The 15,781-nt window shown below is 39.4% G+C and overlaps 1 protein-coding gene across 5 annotated transcripts in view; it reads left to right on the top strand.

The window, feature by feature from the left end:
• The window catches only part of ubap2a (ubiquitin associated protein 2a), a 50,844-nt gene that overhangs the window by 10,353 nt on the left and 24,710 nt on the right, over positions 1–15,781 (top strand). The window contains exons 2-13 of one of the 5 annotated variants that reach the window (XM_051680295.1): positions 1,907–2,044; positions 4,802–4,879; positions 5,184–5,294; positions 7,392–7,557; positions 7,846–7,923; positions 8,303–8,366; positions 8,469–8,566; positions 8,687–8,745; positions 13,416–13,486; positions 13,682–13,859; positions 14,024–14,249; positions 15,476–15,765. In XM_051680295.1, coding sequence (XP_051536255.1) covers positions 1,949–2,044; positions 4,802–4,879; positions 5,184–5,294; positions 7,392–7,557; positions 7,846–7,923; positions 8,303–8,366; positions 8,469–8,566; positions 8,687–8,745; positions 13,416–13,486; positions 13,682–13,859; positions 14,024–14,249; positions 15,476–15,765 — 1,515 coding nt within the window. In that variant the 5' untranslated portion in view covers positions 1,907–1,948. Of the gene's footprint in view, positions 1–1,686; positions 2,045–2,349; positions 2,496–4,801; positions 4,880–5,183; positions 5,295–7,391; positions 7,558–7,845; positions 7,924–8,302; positions 8,367–8,468; positions 8,567–8,686; positions 8,746–10,583; positions 10,817–13,415; positions 13,487–13,681; positions 13,860–14,023; positions 14,250–15,475; positions 15,766–15,781 lie in introns of those variants that run through there. The other 4 variants (XM_051680299.1, XM_051680296.1, XM_051680297.1 and 1 more) reach the window with 4 other exon arrangements.

Below are 15,781 nucleotides of genomic sequence, written 5' to 3'. Positions count from 1 at the left end.
CGCGGATTGACCATCTCGGACGCAAAGGCAACTGAGATTCGCTACGCCACCACGAGGACTTAGAGTGCATTGGGAATTGGGCATGCCAAAATTGGGGAGAAAAGGGCAGAAAATCACAAAATAAATAAATAAATTTTGCAAAACTTGTTATACATGTCTCCAGGTACAATTCCCTGCAGTTTCCAGGTGAAATGAACACTAGAGGTGCTACAACAACTGTGTGTTTTATTCATTTTCACTCAAATCCTGACTTTAATGGCTGATTATGACTTAATAAATACTTATTTTTCTCTCTATTACTCAGATCCTGCATTTTATTACGACACACTTTACTCACACGTCTTTCCAAAAACAATACATTTTAATGCTTGTATTACAGACCCACCTACATTTATACACTTATTCCAACATTATTAACTTTCGTGGTAGCTCACCTGATAGGGCGTTGGACTTTGAGTTAGAGGACTGCAGTTCAAGTCCAGCCATGAACTCAAGCTGTCATGTGACACGACAGAGCACACAAATTGTTTGTTTTAGGTTTAGACATTGATAAGGTAAGGATAACTTTTTTTAACATCTCATATATATATATATATATATATATATATATATATATATATATATATATATATATATATATATATATATATATAACTAATGGTTACATTTAGGCATTGATTCGGTAAGGATGTCTTTTTTTAAACATTTCATTTATATTTTAAAACACTATTGGTTAGGTTCAGGCAAAAGTTTTAGGTTAGAGAGGTATAAATTCACCTCTAAACCGTGTCTGAATACGACACCATTTTACTTGCTTTTGGCGCCCCCAACTGGACATTTCACTGTAAAACTGCAGCCAAACGTGTTATACAGCATGTGCGTTTTGAATTGCAAAAATTTTGTCATGTTCACGTAAATTACATGAGACCAGGCTGACTTGCCTATATGTTGCGCGCTGTAGATTCAAAAGAATTGGCTCATCGTAGTCATTCGTTTGGGAAACATTAACAGAACTGAAAGTCATGAAAATAATGTGTTCTGGTATTTTGTTTATTTATTTATTTTATTTAATCGAACCGGTTCTGAACAAGAACACACAAGAATCATCTTGATGCATGAATCAGATTTAAGCTACAGAGGAGGGCAAGATTTTCAGTGAATGCCGACTTCTATTTTAGTGTGTTTCAAAAAGATGAGGGTGACTAAATGATAATATAATAATAACAAATAATAATAAAAAAAAAACATTTTTGGGTAAACTAACCCTTTAAATTTTGTTACTTGGAGTAATAAATGACTTGACGTGTGTTTTATGATGATAGAGTCCTGCTTTGCCTGGCACCTTATAGATCGGAAATGTGTAGGCCTAATGTAAACATCACTGCTGTGGTAAAGTGAAATGTATTGATCATCAATACCTATGTATAAATGTAGTACTGATTCTGTTGTGTGAAAATAACTATACTGTAAATTCCTTCACATCCTAGATCTGGATTGTTTTTCTGTTACTTTTCATGTGTGTTTTATGAGGACAGTACAGGATACTTGTGATGTTTTTGGCTAGCAGAAACCAGTGTGGTCTCTTAGTGTGGTCTTCATTTTAGCAGGCGTTGGATACGCTGCTGTGTTTTTTCTACAATGGTTTCTGGCGGTCAGAGTAAGGATTGCTCAATCTTGCCCAACTGGGTTTAGGAGAATGGAAACCTAATACGCCCCAGTGTGTTTGCTTTACACTCGGAAAACTCGGCGTGGGACACTGAAGGGAAGATCTGCAGTAAATGTTAGCTAGATAGCTTGAACAAAAGCTTTGTTTAGTATCCGGATCATCTGCAAATATTTGGACAAGAGACTAGGACAGGACATGGAAGCATTTTCTGAATAATAACCACTTCCTGTTTGTTTGCAGATTTTTCTGTTTTGTACATACATTGTTTTGTATATACTGTATATGATGACCTCAGTGGGCATCGAGCGAGCCCGGGGCACTCGGGACAAAGCGCTGCCCACTACCACACAGACCACACAACCACATAAACAGCTTCAGGTGAGTAAACAACAAGAAACACAGACTTTGTTCGGAATAACATACTGACATATTGTTCTTACTATTTCTGCTGTATATAATATGTAGGGATGTTAGTGATCAATCGGAAATCTATTATTTTTTGTTAATAATTTGATCGATTTAGCTTATCGATCGTTGATTAATTTCAGGACAGATGCCTTCAGTAATCATAACAGCAGACATTGATAAGGCTGTCTATACAGTCGCCCACCGCTAGAGGGCGCTTGCGCTCTGTTTGTCTTTAGCCATTTCACAGAAGAAGAGCCAATGCACAGATCAGAGATGAAGCGGGCGCAATGTAAACAATGTTGGAGCATTTCTCTATAAATTAACATTAATGTTTTCTGCACACACCGTGATAGTGTGTTAAAGTATATGACAACAAGCACCCGACCTACAATTACATCAGCGATCACTGGAAAACACGAAGGTACATTCATCTGACATCACGCTTTAACCAGAGAAGCGATAGCTTATGTTATGTACTGTGTTTACGCAGCGTGTTATGATTTGTCTTCATTTCTAATAAAATAAAATAAGTCAAAAGATCCGAAATATTCCACGATTCACGTGAAGTTTTAATGAACTCAATATGTATACAAATGATATATCTTAAGTATCGTAGAAGTTACTACTAACAGTAGCGTATTTAATTAACAGTAATTAAACAATTCCCAAATTCAAACTAAACATAGCCTAAATATATTTAAATACACTGCACTAGGACTATTTTAAGAGGAAAATGCCAATACTTTGCATTTCTTATGTGTAATAATTTAAATTATATTTAAACTGTACGCTACATGCACATTATTTAGAGTCCTCCATGTGCGTTTTGCGATATTAACATTAACGATTAATCGATTATTTGATCGTTAATGTCCACGACGATCGATTATAAAAATGTATAAAAATTGACATCCTAATAGTATGTATACTGTGCATAAAATGTTTGACATATTTAACACAAGCTTGGATTAATAACCATGATTTATATGCATTGTAAAATAATCCTTTTTATTTCAGAGATGATGACTGGTAAATTAAAGAAATTTTTTAGATTTAATAGCAGTTGAGCTCAATCAGTAGCATTTGTGGCAGTGGCATAATGTTGATTACCGCAACAGATTACCGCTGTGACACTAAGGCACTTACAATGGAAGTAAATGGGGCCAGTCCATAAATGTTTTTGTTTATACTTGTACTTTTGATACATGGACTGACCCCATTCACTTCCATTGTAAGTGCCTTACTGTAATCATGATTTTTGCTTTTAAAGAAATGCGGGACGAGTCAAAATATTTTTGTGATAATCGGCATTATGCAACAAATGCATTCGTTTGAGCTTTACTTGTATTGAACCTGAAACATTCCTTTAAACATGCAACATAATAAGGTCATGTGACACGAATATACTACTATTTGAAATGTTGTACATTTTGTAATGCATATTGTTGCACGTACTGTTTTTAAAAATATTGTCACAGTATACAATGTACACGGTGCACTATGCAGTAAGCAGTAGTAATTGCAGTTGAATCAGAAGTTTACATACACCTTAGCCATATACATTTAAACTCAGTTTTTCACAATTCCTGACATTTAATCATAGAAAACATTCCCTGTCTTAGGTCAGTTAGGATCACTATTTTAAGAATGTGAAATGTCAGTATAATAGCAGGGAGAATGATTTATTTCAGCTTTTATTTCTTTCATCACATTCCCAGTGGGTCAGAAGTTTACATACACTTTTTAAGTATGTGGTAGCATTGCCTTTAAATTGTTTATTGGGCCTTCCACAAGCATCTCACGATCAGTTGCTGGAATTTTGGCCCATTCCTCCAGACAGAACTGGTGTAACTGAGTCAGGTTTGTAGGCCTCCTTGCTCACTCATGCTTTTTCAGTTCTGCCCACAAATGTTCTATCAGATTGAGGTCAGGGCATTGTGATGGCCACACCAATACCTTGACTTTGTTGTCCATAAGCCATTTTGCCACACCTTTGGAGGTATGCTTGGGGTCATTGTCCATTTGGAAGACCCATTTGCGACCAAGCTTTAACTTGCTGGCTGATGTCTTGAGATGTTGCTTCAATATATCCACATAATTTTCCTTCCTCATGATGCCATCTATTTTGTGAAGTGCACCAGTCCCTCCTGCAGCAAAGTACCCCACAACATGATGCTGCCACCCCCAAGCTTCACGGTTGGGATGGTGTTCTTCAGCTTGCAATCATCACCCTTTTTCCTCCAAACATAACGTAACATAAATAAATCCACAGGTACACCTCCAATTGACTCCAATTAGCCAATCAGAAGCTAAATTAGCTTGGCGTGACATCATTTTTTTGGAATTTTCCAAGCTGCTTAAAGGCACAGTTAAATTGTGATATAGTCAATTAAATGTAAAATAATCTGTCTATAAACAATTGTTGGAAAAATTACTCGTGTCATGCACAAAGCAGATGTCCTAAACGACTTGCCAAAACTATAGTTTGCTAATATGAAATCTGTGGAGTGGTTAAAAAATGAGTTTTAATGACTTCAACCTAAGTGTATGTAAACTTCTCACTTCAACTGTACACTCACAATGGACCATGACTGCTTTTGCTTGTCTGTGATATGTCTTGGCAATGAATCTGAAAACCTGCTTTTTCAGTTTCCTTTTATTTTACTGAACTAATCTTTCACTCTTTCTCATTCTGCTGTTCCTAACTTCATGCACTTCCAATTGCAGGCTACGGCTGAACAGATACGACTGGCGCAGATGATCTATGATAAGAATGATGCCGATTTTGAGGACAAAGTCAAACAGGCACGAGAAACACTGTTTCATCAGAGTAATATTTACCTATGCACACACATCAGTGGTTTTAATAAATATTTTCATTTTAAATGATTTTGTCACCCTCATGTTGTTTCAATTCAAACCTGTATGACTTTCTTCCGTGGAACACAAAAAGAGATGTTAGGCAGAATGTTAGCCTCAGTCACCATTCATTTTAATTTTATGGAAAAAGATGCAATGACAACATGAGGGTGAGTAAATAATGACAGAATTTTCTATTTTGGGTGAGCTGTTCCTTTAACCTCAGTGATGTCCTTGTATTTGCTCACAGCTCATGGAGGTTACAGGGCAAAACCAAGATGATTGCATGGTTGCTCTCCACGACTGCAATGAGGATGTCAACAGAGCCATCAACTTCCTGCTTGAGGGGACCTCTGATGCGGTATGAGAACTTGTGGCTTCAGAAGCCCATCTAAAAGATTGTACCAATGCACATGTGGTCTAGATTACTTAGTTGGCACTATAGCTCATGACAAAGGTTCTTGAGAAAGGGGAAGTATAACTGAAAATGTTGCACGTACTGTAAGCTGTTTTATGGCAAGGGGTGTAAATACAAAACAATGGGTAACACTTGTTAACATTAGTTAAAAAAAAAACTACTGAACATGAACTAACAATGAACAATACTTTTTCAGCATTTATTAATATTGTTTAATGTTAATTTCAGCATACACTGGTCAGCCGCAACATTAAAACCACTGACAGGTGAAGTGAATTACATTTATTATCTCATTACAATGGCACCTGTCAAGGGGTGGGATATATTAGGCAGCAAGTGAACAGTCAGTTCTTGAATTTCATGTGTTGGAAGCAGGAAAAATGGGCAAGTGTAAGGATATGACAACTTTGACAATGGCCAAATTATGATGGCTAGACGACTGAGTCAGAGCATCTCCAAAACGGCAGGTCTTGTGGTGTGTTCCCGTTATCCAGTGGTTAGTGCCTACCAAAAGTGGTCCAAGGAAGGACAACCGGTGAACCAGCAACAGGGTCATGAGTGCCCAAGGCTCATTGATGCATGTGGGGAGCGAAGGCTAGCCTGTCTGGTCCAATCCCACAGAAGAGCTACTATAGCACAAATTGCTAAAAAACTTAATGCTTGCCATGATAGAAAGGTGTCAGAACACACAATGCATTGCAGCTTGCTGCATAGCCGCAGACCGGTCAGAGTGCCCATGCTGACCCCTGTACACCGCCGAAAGCGCCTACAATGGGCACGTGAGCATCAGAACTGGACCATGGAGCAATGGAAGAAGGTGGCCTGGTCTGTGGACGGCCGGGTGCATGTGCATCGTTTACGTGGGAAGAGATGGCAGCATGATGTACTATGGGAAGAAGGCAGGCTGGCGGAGGCAGTGTGATGCTCTGGGCAATGTTCTGCTGGGAAACCTTGGGTCCTGACATTCATGTGAATGTTACTTTGACACGTACCACCTACCTAAAGATTGTTGCAGACTTGGCCTTCAAATTCCCCAGATCTCAATCCGATTGAGCATTTGTGGGATGTGCTGGACCAACAAGTCCGATCCATGGAGGCCTCACCTCGCAACTTACAGGACTTAAAGGATCTGCTGCTAAAGTCTTGGTGCCAGATACCACAGGACACCTTCAGAGGTCTTGTGGAGTCCAGGCCTCGATGGGTCAGAGCTGTTTTGACGGCACGAGGGGGACCTACAGGTGGTTTTAATGCTGTGGCTGATTGGTGTATACTTGCAATTTAAAAATCAAAAGTTGTATTAGTTAACATTAGTTACTGTGCTATGAACTGACATGAACTAACAATGTACAATTTAATATTTATTAACTAAAATTAAAAAAGATGAATAAATACTGGAAAAATATATTGTTCATTGTACTTGATGCATTTAATATAATGTTAAGAAACCTTATTATAAAGTGCTTCCAAACAATGATTTGTCTAGCCAAGCTTTGTTTGCTTTTTCATGGGTCGTTTGAAAGGTGAAATTGTTTTGATACTTCTCGGTTTTTATGCTTTTTTTAAAAAACTTAATGATAAATATACCACAGTGCTTACCGTCCCTCCCAGATTCTTTAGTGATTGACGCTAATCCACTTCAGAGATGTCTATTGTCATAGTGAAATTTGAGAGGCCTCTACTTATAGAGTGTGATTTGTTTTAATGATTTCTGTGAATGTAACTCAAAAGTAGAAAGTGGGCCACTTCTACCACAGAATCAGAAGGTAATCCTGTGTCATAACAGACCTCAGTGCCTAAACACAAGCTGCTAATTGTCCTTCACCAGCAATGATGATTCAACAGTAAAAATCAGTTATGTTTAAATGTAAATGTACACTGGGCTGTGCCGCTAAAATAAGCGGAAACTTATTCTGCAGATTCACTCTGTGATTTATGCTGGTGTATAAATTTATCATGTGTATTGTAAGGAGGTTGGCCTTACTGTACAGTATTCTTACTTTACTAGTTTATTGCAGTAACACATTTCTCTGTCTCATGTAGACCTCTTGGGAAACGGTGGGGAAAAAGAAAAGTCTTGGGAAGGATGGCACCTCCACAGAGAGTAAGGAGAACAAGGAGAACAGGGAGAAGAAAGGAGAGCGGGAAAGTAGCAAGGGTCGTGGAGGAGTGAGTCGTCGTGGCAGAGGGACCAGTCGTAATAGGCCAGGTGAGTGCGTTGATGATGGCAGGAGATTTTCTCCTGTTTAAATAGAAATCTTCTGTTGGTATTATAAAATGTAAAGCAGTGCTCGCATGTGACCTATTATCTGAAATTTGTACAGTTTCAGTACAAAAGTTATTTTCACATTATTTCTGAATTCTCAGCACATTTCTGACATGAAGTGAATAGGCCGTGAGAGTAATACTATTTTCCCCATTTGAGTGTGTGTGAAGAGGTTTTAAATAATCTGTTTTTTTCTACCATGTGTTTGATTTCATTCTACTATCTGTATAGCGAGGACTGAAGAGAATGGTATGGAGCCTGCTCCTGTTGAGAGAGGAGCTGACCGTAGCCGCAGGGGAAGAGGAAGAGGTGAGTACACTAAGTTTAGATTGATAGATGCATACATGCAAACATACAGAGAAAGCGAGCCCTGGGCTAAATACCAAAAATATTTTATTGGACAAAATTGCCATTATGGATAACAGTCGGTAACTTTGCTCACACTCAGTGATTTGAAGTCCAATAGTAATTGTTTAATTTATTTGTGAATCTGATATAAAAGAGATGCTTTGTCTCTAGCGGCCAGGCTTTCAAGAAAAAACTTCTTGTAGAGAAGTTTTAGCACACTGCTGACAGTCTAACAGTTATAGCAGCTGTAGACTGTCAGCAGTGTGCTGCTAAAAAAAAAAAAAAAAAACATGTTTAGCAAAAACATAACAAAAAAAAATTGTTTTCTTTTTTCGCAAAGTGTCTGGAGGTAGAGGCAGGGGTCGGGCTCTGGTTACCAGCAGGTTTACAGCACAGGGGATGGGGTGAGTATCAATCAAGACACACTCTCCTAAATTGAGTTAGCTCTCATCAACGGATAAAAGTCACCAAGACCCCTTTTTCACACTCTATATATCATTCTGTAGGACCTTTAACCCTGCAGACTACACCACAGACAGTGGGACGTCAAACTCACACGCTGATGTCTGGGAGACAGTGGCCAATGACACTACTGATGGGACAGGTAAGAGACACACCAACAGGAAGTATGGAGACTTCTAATGCACAAACCAAACTTATTTTCCTCAGTGCTTTGCTACACTCTCATCTCTCTTTCTCTCTCTCTTTGACACATTCTGTTCAGTGGCATGGCAGAACACTCTGGACGAGTGGGCAGCTGAAGACTGGAGTGAAGATGTGAGTGTGAGTCATGCAATATAATTAACCTTTCTGTGCATTATGGGATTTGCAGAGTGTGAAATTAATAAGCCTGAAATTACATGTGATAAATGTTTAGAAATGTTACATCATGTCTTAACTAGGCACGACATGACAATATTCCAGCTGCAAGCAGTTTTTCTGTCTACAATAAAAGCGAAAATGCGCTTTTTGTTGTGTGACGCAACAAAATCATAGCCAATCAGAACAGTGCGTGGACTATGTTGTTTATGCGCACTCTGATTAACATGGAAGAGATGGATTTATTGCTTGTCCCTGTGTGTAAAGACTATATATTTACACCTGATATTAAGATGCATTTTGTGTGATCGATTAAAAAGTGGTCAGCATTAAATACAGGTGTAAACAGGGTGCAAAACATTTTGTGATCGGATGACAAAACCACATACAAACAAGAGTTTAGACTTTAAAAGTAAATAACCATTCGAATGGAAAATTTGAAAAAGCTAAAGCATACAAGCACGAGAACTTCACGGATATTCTTCAGCGTGTTTGATATCAACATGCAAGGACACAGATGAGAAGCACAAACATCTGAACCTCCTTTAATAAAGGTACTCCACTAAAATAACTTAGAATTCTGCTCCAAATGTTGCGTTTGTGCTAAGATTAAATTTAAGCTGCATATGTGAGAATCAGTATGCTGGTTTTATGACTTTGTTGTGGTTTATTATCATGCAGTAACACACTGACATAGTGATTGATGTATGTTGTCATGAAATCAGAGACCCTCCCCTTGAAATCAGAAAACAAGTGGTCACAGGAGACACATTTAAGTGACCAGGTGTAAACAGCGATGTGTCTAGCCTGACCACATGTGATCAAAAAACCCGAGACACATCTTAATAGCAGGTGTAAACAGGGTCAGTGTGTATGCCGTCAAATTATCAGTGTTGTGAAAGCTACTTTGAAATTGCAGTTTGCCAAGATACTCATAATTTATAGTAGTTAAAGGAATGTTCTGGGTTCAATACAAGTTAAGCTCAATTGACAGCATTTGTGGCATAACGCTGATTACCACAAAAATGTATATCGACTCGTTACTCCTTTTCTTTAAAAACAAAAAGCAAAAATCAAAGTTACAGTGATGCACTTACAATAGAAGTGAAAGGGGCCAATGAAAGTGAATGTGGCCAAATTTTGGAGGGTTTAAACACAAAAATGTGAACAAATTTTCTATCGGATTGAGGTCATGGCTTTGTGATGGCCACTCCAATATGTTGTCTTTGTTGTCCTTAAGCCATTTTGCCACAACTTTGGAGGTATGCTTGGGGTCATTGTCCATTTGGAAGATCTATTTGCGACCGAGCTTAAACTTCCTGGCTGATGTCTTGAGATGTTGCTTCAATATATCCACATAATTTTCCTTCCTCATAATGCCATCTATTTTGTGAAGTGCACCAGTCCCACTTGCAGCAAAGCACCCCCACAACATGATGCTGCCACCCCCATGCTTCACGGTTGGGATGGTGTTCTTCGGCTTACAAGCTTCATCCTTTTTCCTCCAAATATAACGATGGTCATTATGGCCAAACAGTTCAATTTTTGTTTCATCAGACCAGAGGACATTTCACCAAAAAGTAAGATGTTTGTCCTCATGTGCACTTACAAACTGTAGTCTGGCTTTTTAATGGAGGTTTTGGAGTGGCTTCCTTGCTGAGCAGCCTTTCAGGTTATATTAATATAGGATTCGATTTACTGTGGATATAGATACTTGTCTGCTTGTTTCCTCCAGCATCTTCACAAGGACCTTGCTGTTGTTCTGGGATTGATTTGCACTTTTCACACCAAACTACGTTCAACTCTAGGAGACAGAATGCATCTCCTTCCTGAGCAGTATGATGGCTGCGTTGTCCCATGGTGTTTATTTTTGCGTACTATTGTTTGTACAGATAAACGTGGTACCTTCAGGCATTTGGAAATTGCTCCCAAGTATGAACCAGACTTTTGGAGGTCCACATTTGTTTTCCTGAGGTCTTGGCTGATTTCTTTTGATTTTTCCATGATGTCAAGCAAAGAGGCACTGAGTTTGAAGGTAGGCCTTAAAATACATCCACAGGTACAACTCCAATTAGCCTGTCAGAAGCTAATTGCCTAAAGGCTTGACATCATTTTATGGAATTTTCCACGCTGCTTAAAGGCACAGTTAACGTAGTGTATGTAAACTTCTGAACCGCTGGAATTGTGATATAGTCAATTAAATGTGAAACAATCTGTCTGTAAACAATTGTTGGAAAAATGACTCGTGTCATGCACAAAGCAGATGTCCTAAACGACTTGCCAAAACTATAGTCTGCTAATATGAAATCTGTGGAGTGGTTAGAAATGTAGTTTTAATGACTTCAACCTAAGTGTATGTTCATTTCTGACTTCAGCTGTAAGTGCCTCACTGTAACATCGATTTTTGCTTTTTTTTTTTTAAAGAAAAGGAGGAATGATTAATTTTTGTGGTAATCAACAATATGCCACAAATTCTTTGATTGAGCTTAACTTGTATTGAACCCGGAACATTCCTTTAAACTACATTCAAGCTACTAATAAAAGTAACTTTTGCTTTGAAGCTACTTACGGGGGCATTGTCTTTTTGTGTATAGATGATATAATTTTTTTCTGCAGTGTTTATCTGGCACAACAATAAGGTTCTCAATTAGGGTGACTGCATTAAATTAGAAATACTGTGTCCAAAACATTGTGATGAACAGCAGTATTTAAAAAATAAAAAAATGCCACTAGGCGGTTTTGTTTTTTCCCTTTTTTTTCCTGTGGTATTCATTTCCACCAAAATTAATCAAACTTCTCAATGCTTCATTCCAGGGAGAGAGAGAGAGACATTTTAGAAGAGCATGTTTGATCATTACCTCAGTTCACTTGGCTATAAATCTTGTGAACCTAACACCTACACTGGCGGACAAAAGTTTTGAATATTGTACAGATTTTGCTGTTTCGGAAGGAAATTGGTATTTTAATTCACCAAAGTGGCATTCGAATGATCACAAAGTATAGTCAGGACATTACTGATGTAATAAATAGCACCATCACTATTTGAAAAAAGTCATTTTTGATCAGATCTAGACAGGCCCCATTTCCAGCAGCCATCGCTCCAACACCTTATTCTTGAGTAATCATGCTAAATTGCTAATTTGGTACTAGAAAATCACTTGTCATTATATCAAACACAGTTGAAAGCTATTTGATTTGTTAAATGAACCTTAACATTGTCTTTGTATTTGTTTTTGAGTTGCCACAGTATGCAATAGACTGGCATGTCTTAAGGTCAATATTAGGTCAAAAAAGGGAAAAAAGAAACAGCTTTCTCTAGAAACGTGTGAGTCAGTCATTATTTTGAGGATTGAAGGCTATACAATGCTTGAAATTGCCAAAAAACTGAAGATTTCTTACAAAGGTGAACACTACAGTCTTCAAAGACAAAGGACAACTGGCTCTAACAAGGACAGAAAGAGATGTGGAAGGCCAGATGGACAAATAAACAAGAGGATAAGTACATTAGAGTCTCTAGTTTGAGAAATAGACACCCCACATGTCCTCAGCTGACAGCTTCATTGAATTCTACCTGCTCAACACCAGTTTCATGTACAACAGTAAAGAGAAGACTCAGGGCTGCAGGCCTTATGGGAAGAATTGCAAAGAAAAAGCCACTTTTGAAACAGAAAAACAAAAAAGAAAAGGTTAGAGTGGGCAAAGAAACACAGACATTGGACAACAGATAATTGGAAAAGAGTGTTATGGATCTTAACCCCATTTAGCTTTTGTGGGATCAGCTAGACTAAGGTGCGTGAGAAGTGCCCGACAAGACAGCCACACCTATGGCAAGTGCTACAGGAAGTGTGGGGTGAAAGGTCACCTGAGTATCTGGACAAACTGACAGCTAGAATGCCAAGGATCTGCAAAGGTGTCATTGCTGCACGTGGAGGACTTTTTGACGAGAACTCTTTGAAGTAGTTTAAGAAGTTCTGAAAAAAAGAAATTGTAATAGTAATTTTTTATGTTATTAATGTCCTGACTAATACATTGTGTTCAGTTGAATGCCACTTTGGTAAATAAAAGTACCATTTCTTTCCATAAGAGCAAAATCTGTACATTATTCCAAACTTTTGGTCGCCAGTGTATCTACACCGGTCACGTTGCCCTGCAACAGCTTGAGGCTGTCTACATTGGACGCTTCGAAACAAACATTCTAAATCGTTTATTTGTCTTGTTGGTGTGAGTAGCACCAGCACGTTCAGCGCAAAATGGCTGTTTACTGTCGGTGCAATGCAACACGAGCCATGCGACTTATGCATCCAGTGTGGACAGCATCATTTATTTATAATGGGAGTGATTTGTTTTTGTTGCGCCACACCGCTCGCTTCTGGTGTAGGCAGGGTGTAATACAGTGTTATAAAACCAGTGATGTAGCTTTATATTTCGCTGTACTTGTTGGAAAAAGATGCTCACTGGAAAATCTATATTGTTTTGAAAACAGCTGAGCTGTTGTCACATAGTTGAAACATTTTTGTTGATTTGTTGCATTGCTACATTCAGTTAGTTACTCCCCAACACTGTGAACAGTATGCATCTGTGTGTACCATGTATTAAGTGACAAGCACTAACTAATCCCTTCTGTGTCTCCAAAGCTCTCAGAGACCAAAGTGTTCACTTCCTCTTGTGCAACTCCAGCTGAGAACCACATCACACCTGGCCAAAGGTAATAAAGTCAAAGCTTGTGTTATCATTTCATTTCTGGAGTATGAAAACAAGGCTGATCAGTGTAAAAAAGCAGTAAGACAAACTTTATTCCAAATATGTGATCATGTGACTATCGTTGCAACTGCTTATTGAAGGTTTGGTATGTCTGGCACGTGTTTATTTGACTGGCTGTATTGTGTGTGTTTTGTTGTAGTCTGGATCTATCATCTCTGCTGCAAAAGCCTGTGGATCGAGAGGAGGTCGGGAGTCTGAAGGCCGTGGGCTCCACTCAGGGGCTTGGCCACAGTCTGGTCTTCACCAACTCCCATCACCAGCCTGCTCGAAACGGAGCCACATCTGCTGGCTCCAGCAGCTATACACATGCCACCCTGGTGAGACCTTTCACAGACCTGATTTACACCCTTAAGCACTTCCAAAACTGTTTTTGTAATGAATGATTGACGGCATTTGGTGTAGGCATGTAACACGTTTGTGCTGAAATTGGGAGATCTGGAAGGGTCTCCTGATCTGAACTTTCCTTTTTGTCTCTTTACAGTCCTCTGTTCTGGGTTCTGGTTTTGGAGAGCTGGGTGGTCCAAAGCTGGGGCAGACGGCCGGGCAGCAAATACTGGAACAGCTGAAGGGGCCTGGTCTTGGGCAGCTTACTTCCCAGCCCCCCAGCACAGGGACCAACTGCACTCCTGTAGGGGGTCTGGTGGGGACTTGGGACATTAAACCTCCTGGATCACAGAGCTCTGCTTCTCTGTCCTCCCAATTCAGTCGTGAGTACCACATTTGCTTTGCTGGCCTACTCACCAGTTCAACCACAGGCTTATATTCATAAACGTATAGGTATATAGGTAGTATATGATGTGCACTCTTATTCACACAGTAACTATTCATAATGATCATTGTGAAACACAAGCTGTTGTCAGAAGGTCATGGCCTAGTGCAGTTGTTCTCAAAGTGTGGGGCGGGCCCCATGGGGGGGTGCTGAAGACTGACCCGTTCTCAAATTTCATTCACTTTCACACATTCAACAAAAATACTGACAATGAACACAAGAAACAATGTGCGCAAATTCTTTTCCTCTGCCTTTTCTCCCGCCTTGTTTAAACTTTCGCCTGGCACTGCAGTGCGTCCTGCGTGCACAGCTCTCAACAGCCCAAAGCATTAATGGTGTCAGGTGCGCTCGCAACGCTGTGTAAACAAGCCGTTCTGGCATGCGCGCCACATTCAAATGGGTTAAGAGGTGAATTAACTCTTAAATTTCAGTCTGTTCCTCTCACAACACTATCATATGGCTTTAGAAGAATTGAGATCTAAGGCACGAATGTTATGGATGTCTTTAAGTGCTTTGATGTGTGCTTTTGACAGCACAATCATGATCCTTTCATCCCTCAGTCATGTGCTTCACAGATGAAAAAAATCATACTGGTTTTGAACGACGAAGATGAGTAAATGATGGCAGAAAGGCCCGTTTTTCTTGTTTCAAAGGGGGGTGTGAACCGAAAAAATTGAGAACCGCTGGCCTAGTGGTTGCCGTACATGTTTGCGACATTTCCCAATCATGTTTCACCTGTCTGGCCATTATTTCATATCCTTTCTCTACTTTCCCCAAAGAGAAAAGGCATTTTGATACTCATACACAATACCAAAATCAGTACAAACTTGTGACTTGCATTGAAATGCTACTTGTCTTGGTAATTCACATCAAGTCCAGATTATCAGCCCAAAAAGATGCACTCCAAGATTTTATAACATGGCAGATTTCTCAGAGATGCAGTGAAATGTTGTACAGAGATTGGCCTTTTTTTTCTAGATGCTGAATAAAACACTGTTATCCGAACATTTTTCATTGACTGATAAAAAAATCAACTCAATGTTCGTGTATGGCTTTGATGCAGCAAAATGTTTTTAAGTTTGCAAAAATGTTACATTTTAATGTTGTTTAGTCATATTTGAGTTTGAGTGTAAACATTACTGTTTTGTGTTGGTTACCCTATAGGGGAGTTTCAGATGCAACCTGAGCCATCTTTGGTGCTAAGCCAACTCGCCCAGCGACAGCAGGGCTCCCTGACCCACATGGGACCTCTGGCCAGGCAGCCCAGCCCTCCCCCACTGAGCACCCCTTCACCCGCTCCGGGCACACTGGAGGCCTTTCCAAAAGCACCAGAACCACCTCAGCACCGTGACGGGCCCTCAATGGCCCCCTCACAGGCTTGCGACTCTCAGGGCAGCAGCACACAGCAACGGCAGATAAAGACTCAAAAGCGACGGATACCTCCTACTTCCAAGGTGACTAGAGATTTTT

The sequence above is a fragment of the Myxocyprinus asiaticus genome, chromosome 40 (genome assembly GCF_019703515.2).
Source record: "Myxocyprinus asiaticus isolate MX2 ecotype Aquarium Trade chromosome 40, UBuf_Myxa_2, whole genome shotgun sequence".
In the NCBI taxonomy this organism is placed as follows: domain Eukaryota; kingdom Metazoa; phylum Chordata; class Actinopteri; order Cypriniformes; family Catostomidae; genus Myxocyprinus; species Myxocyprinus asiaticus.
Note: the sequence above shows the minus strand (reverse complement) of the source record. Positions and strands in the feature narration are given on the sequence as shown.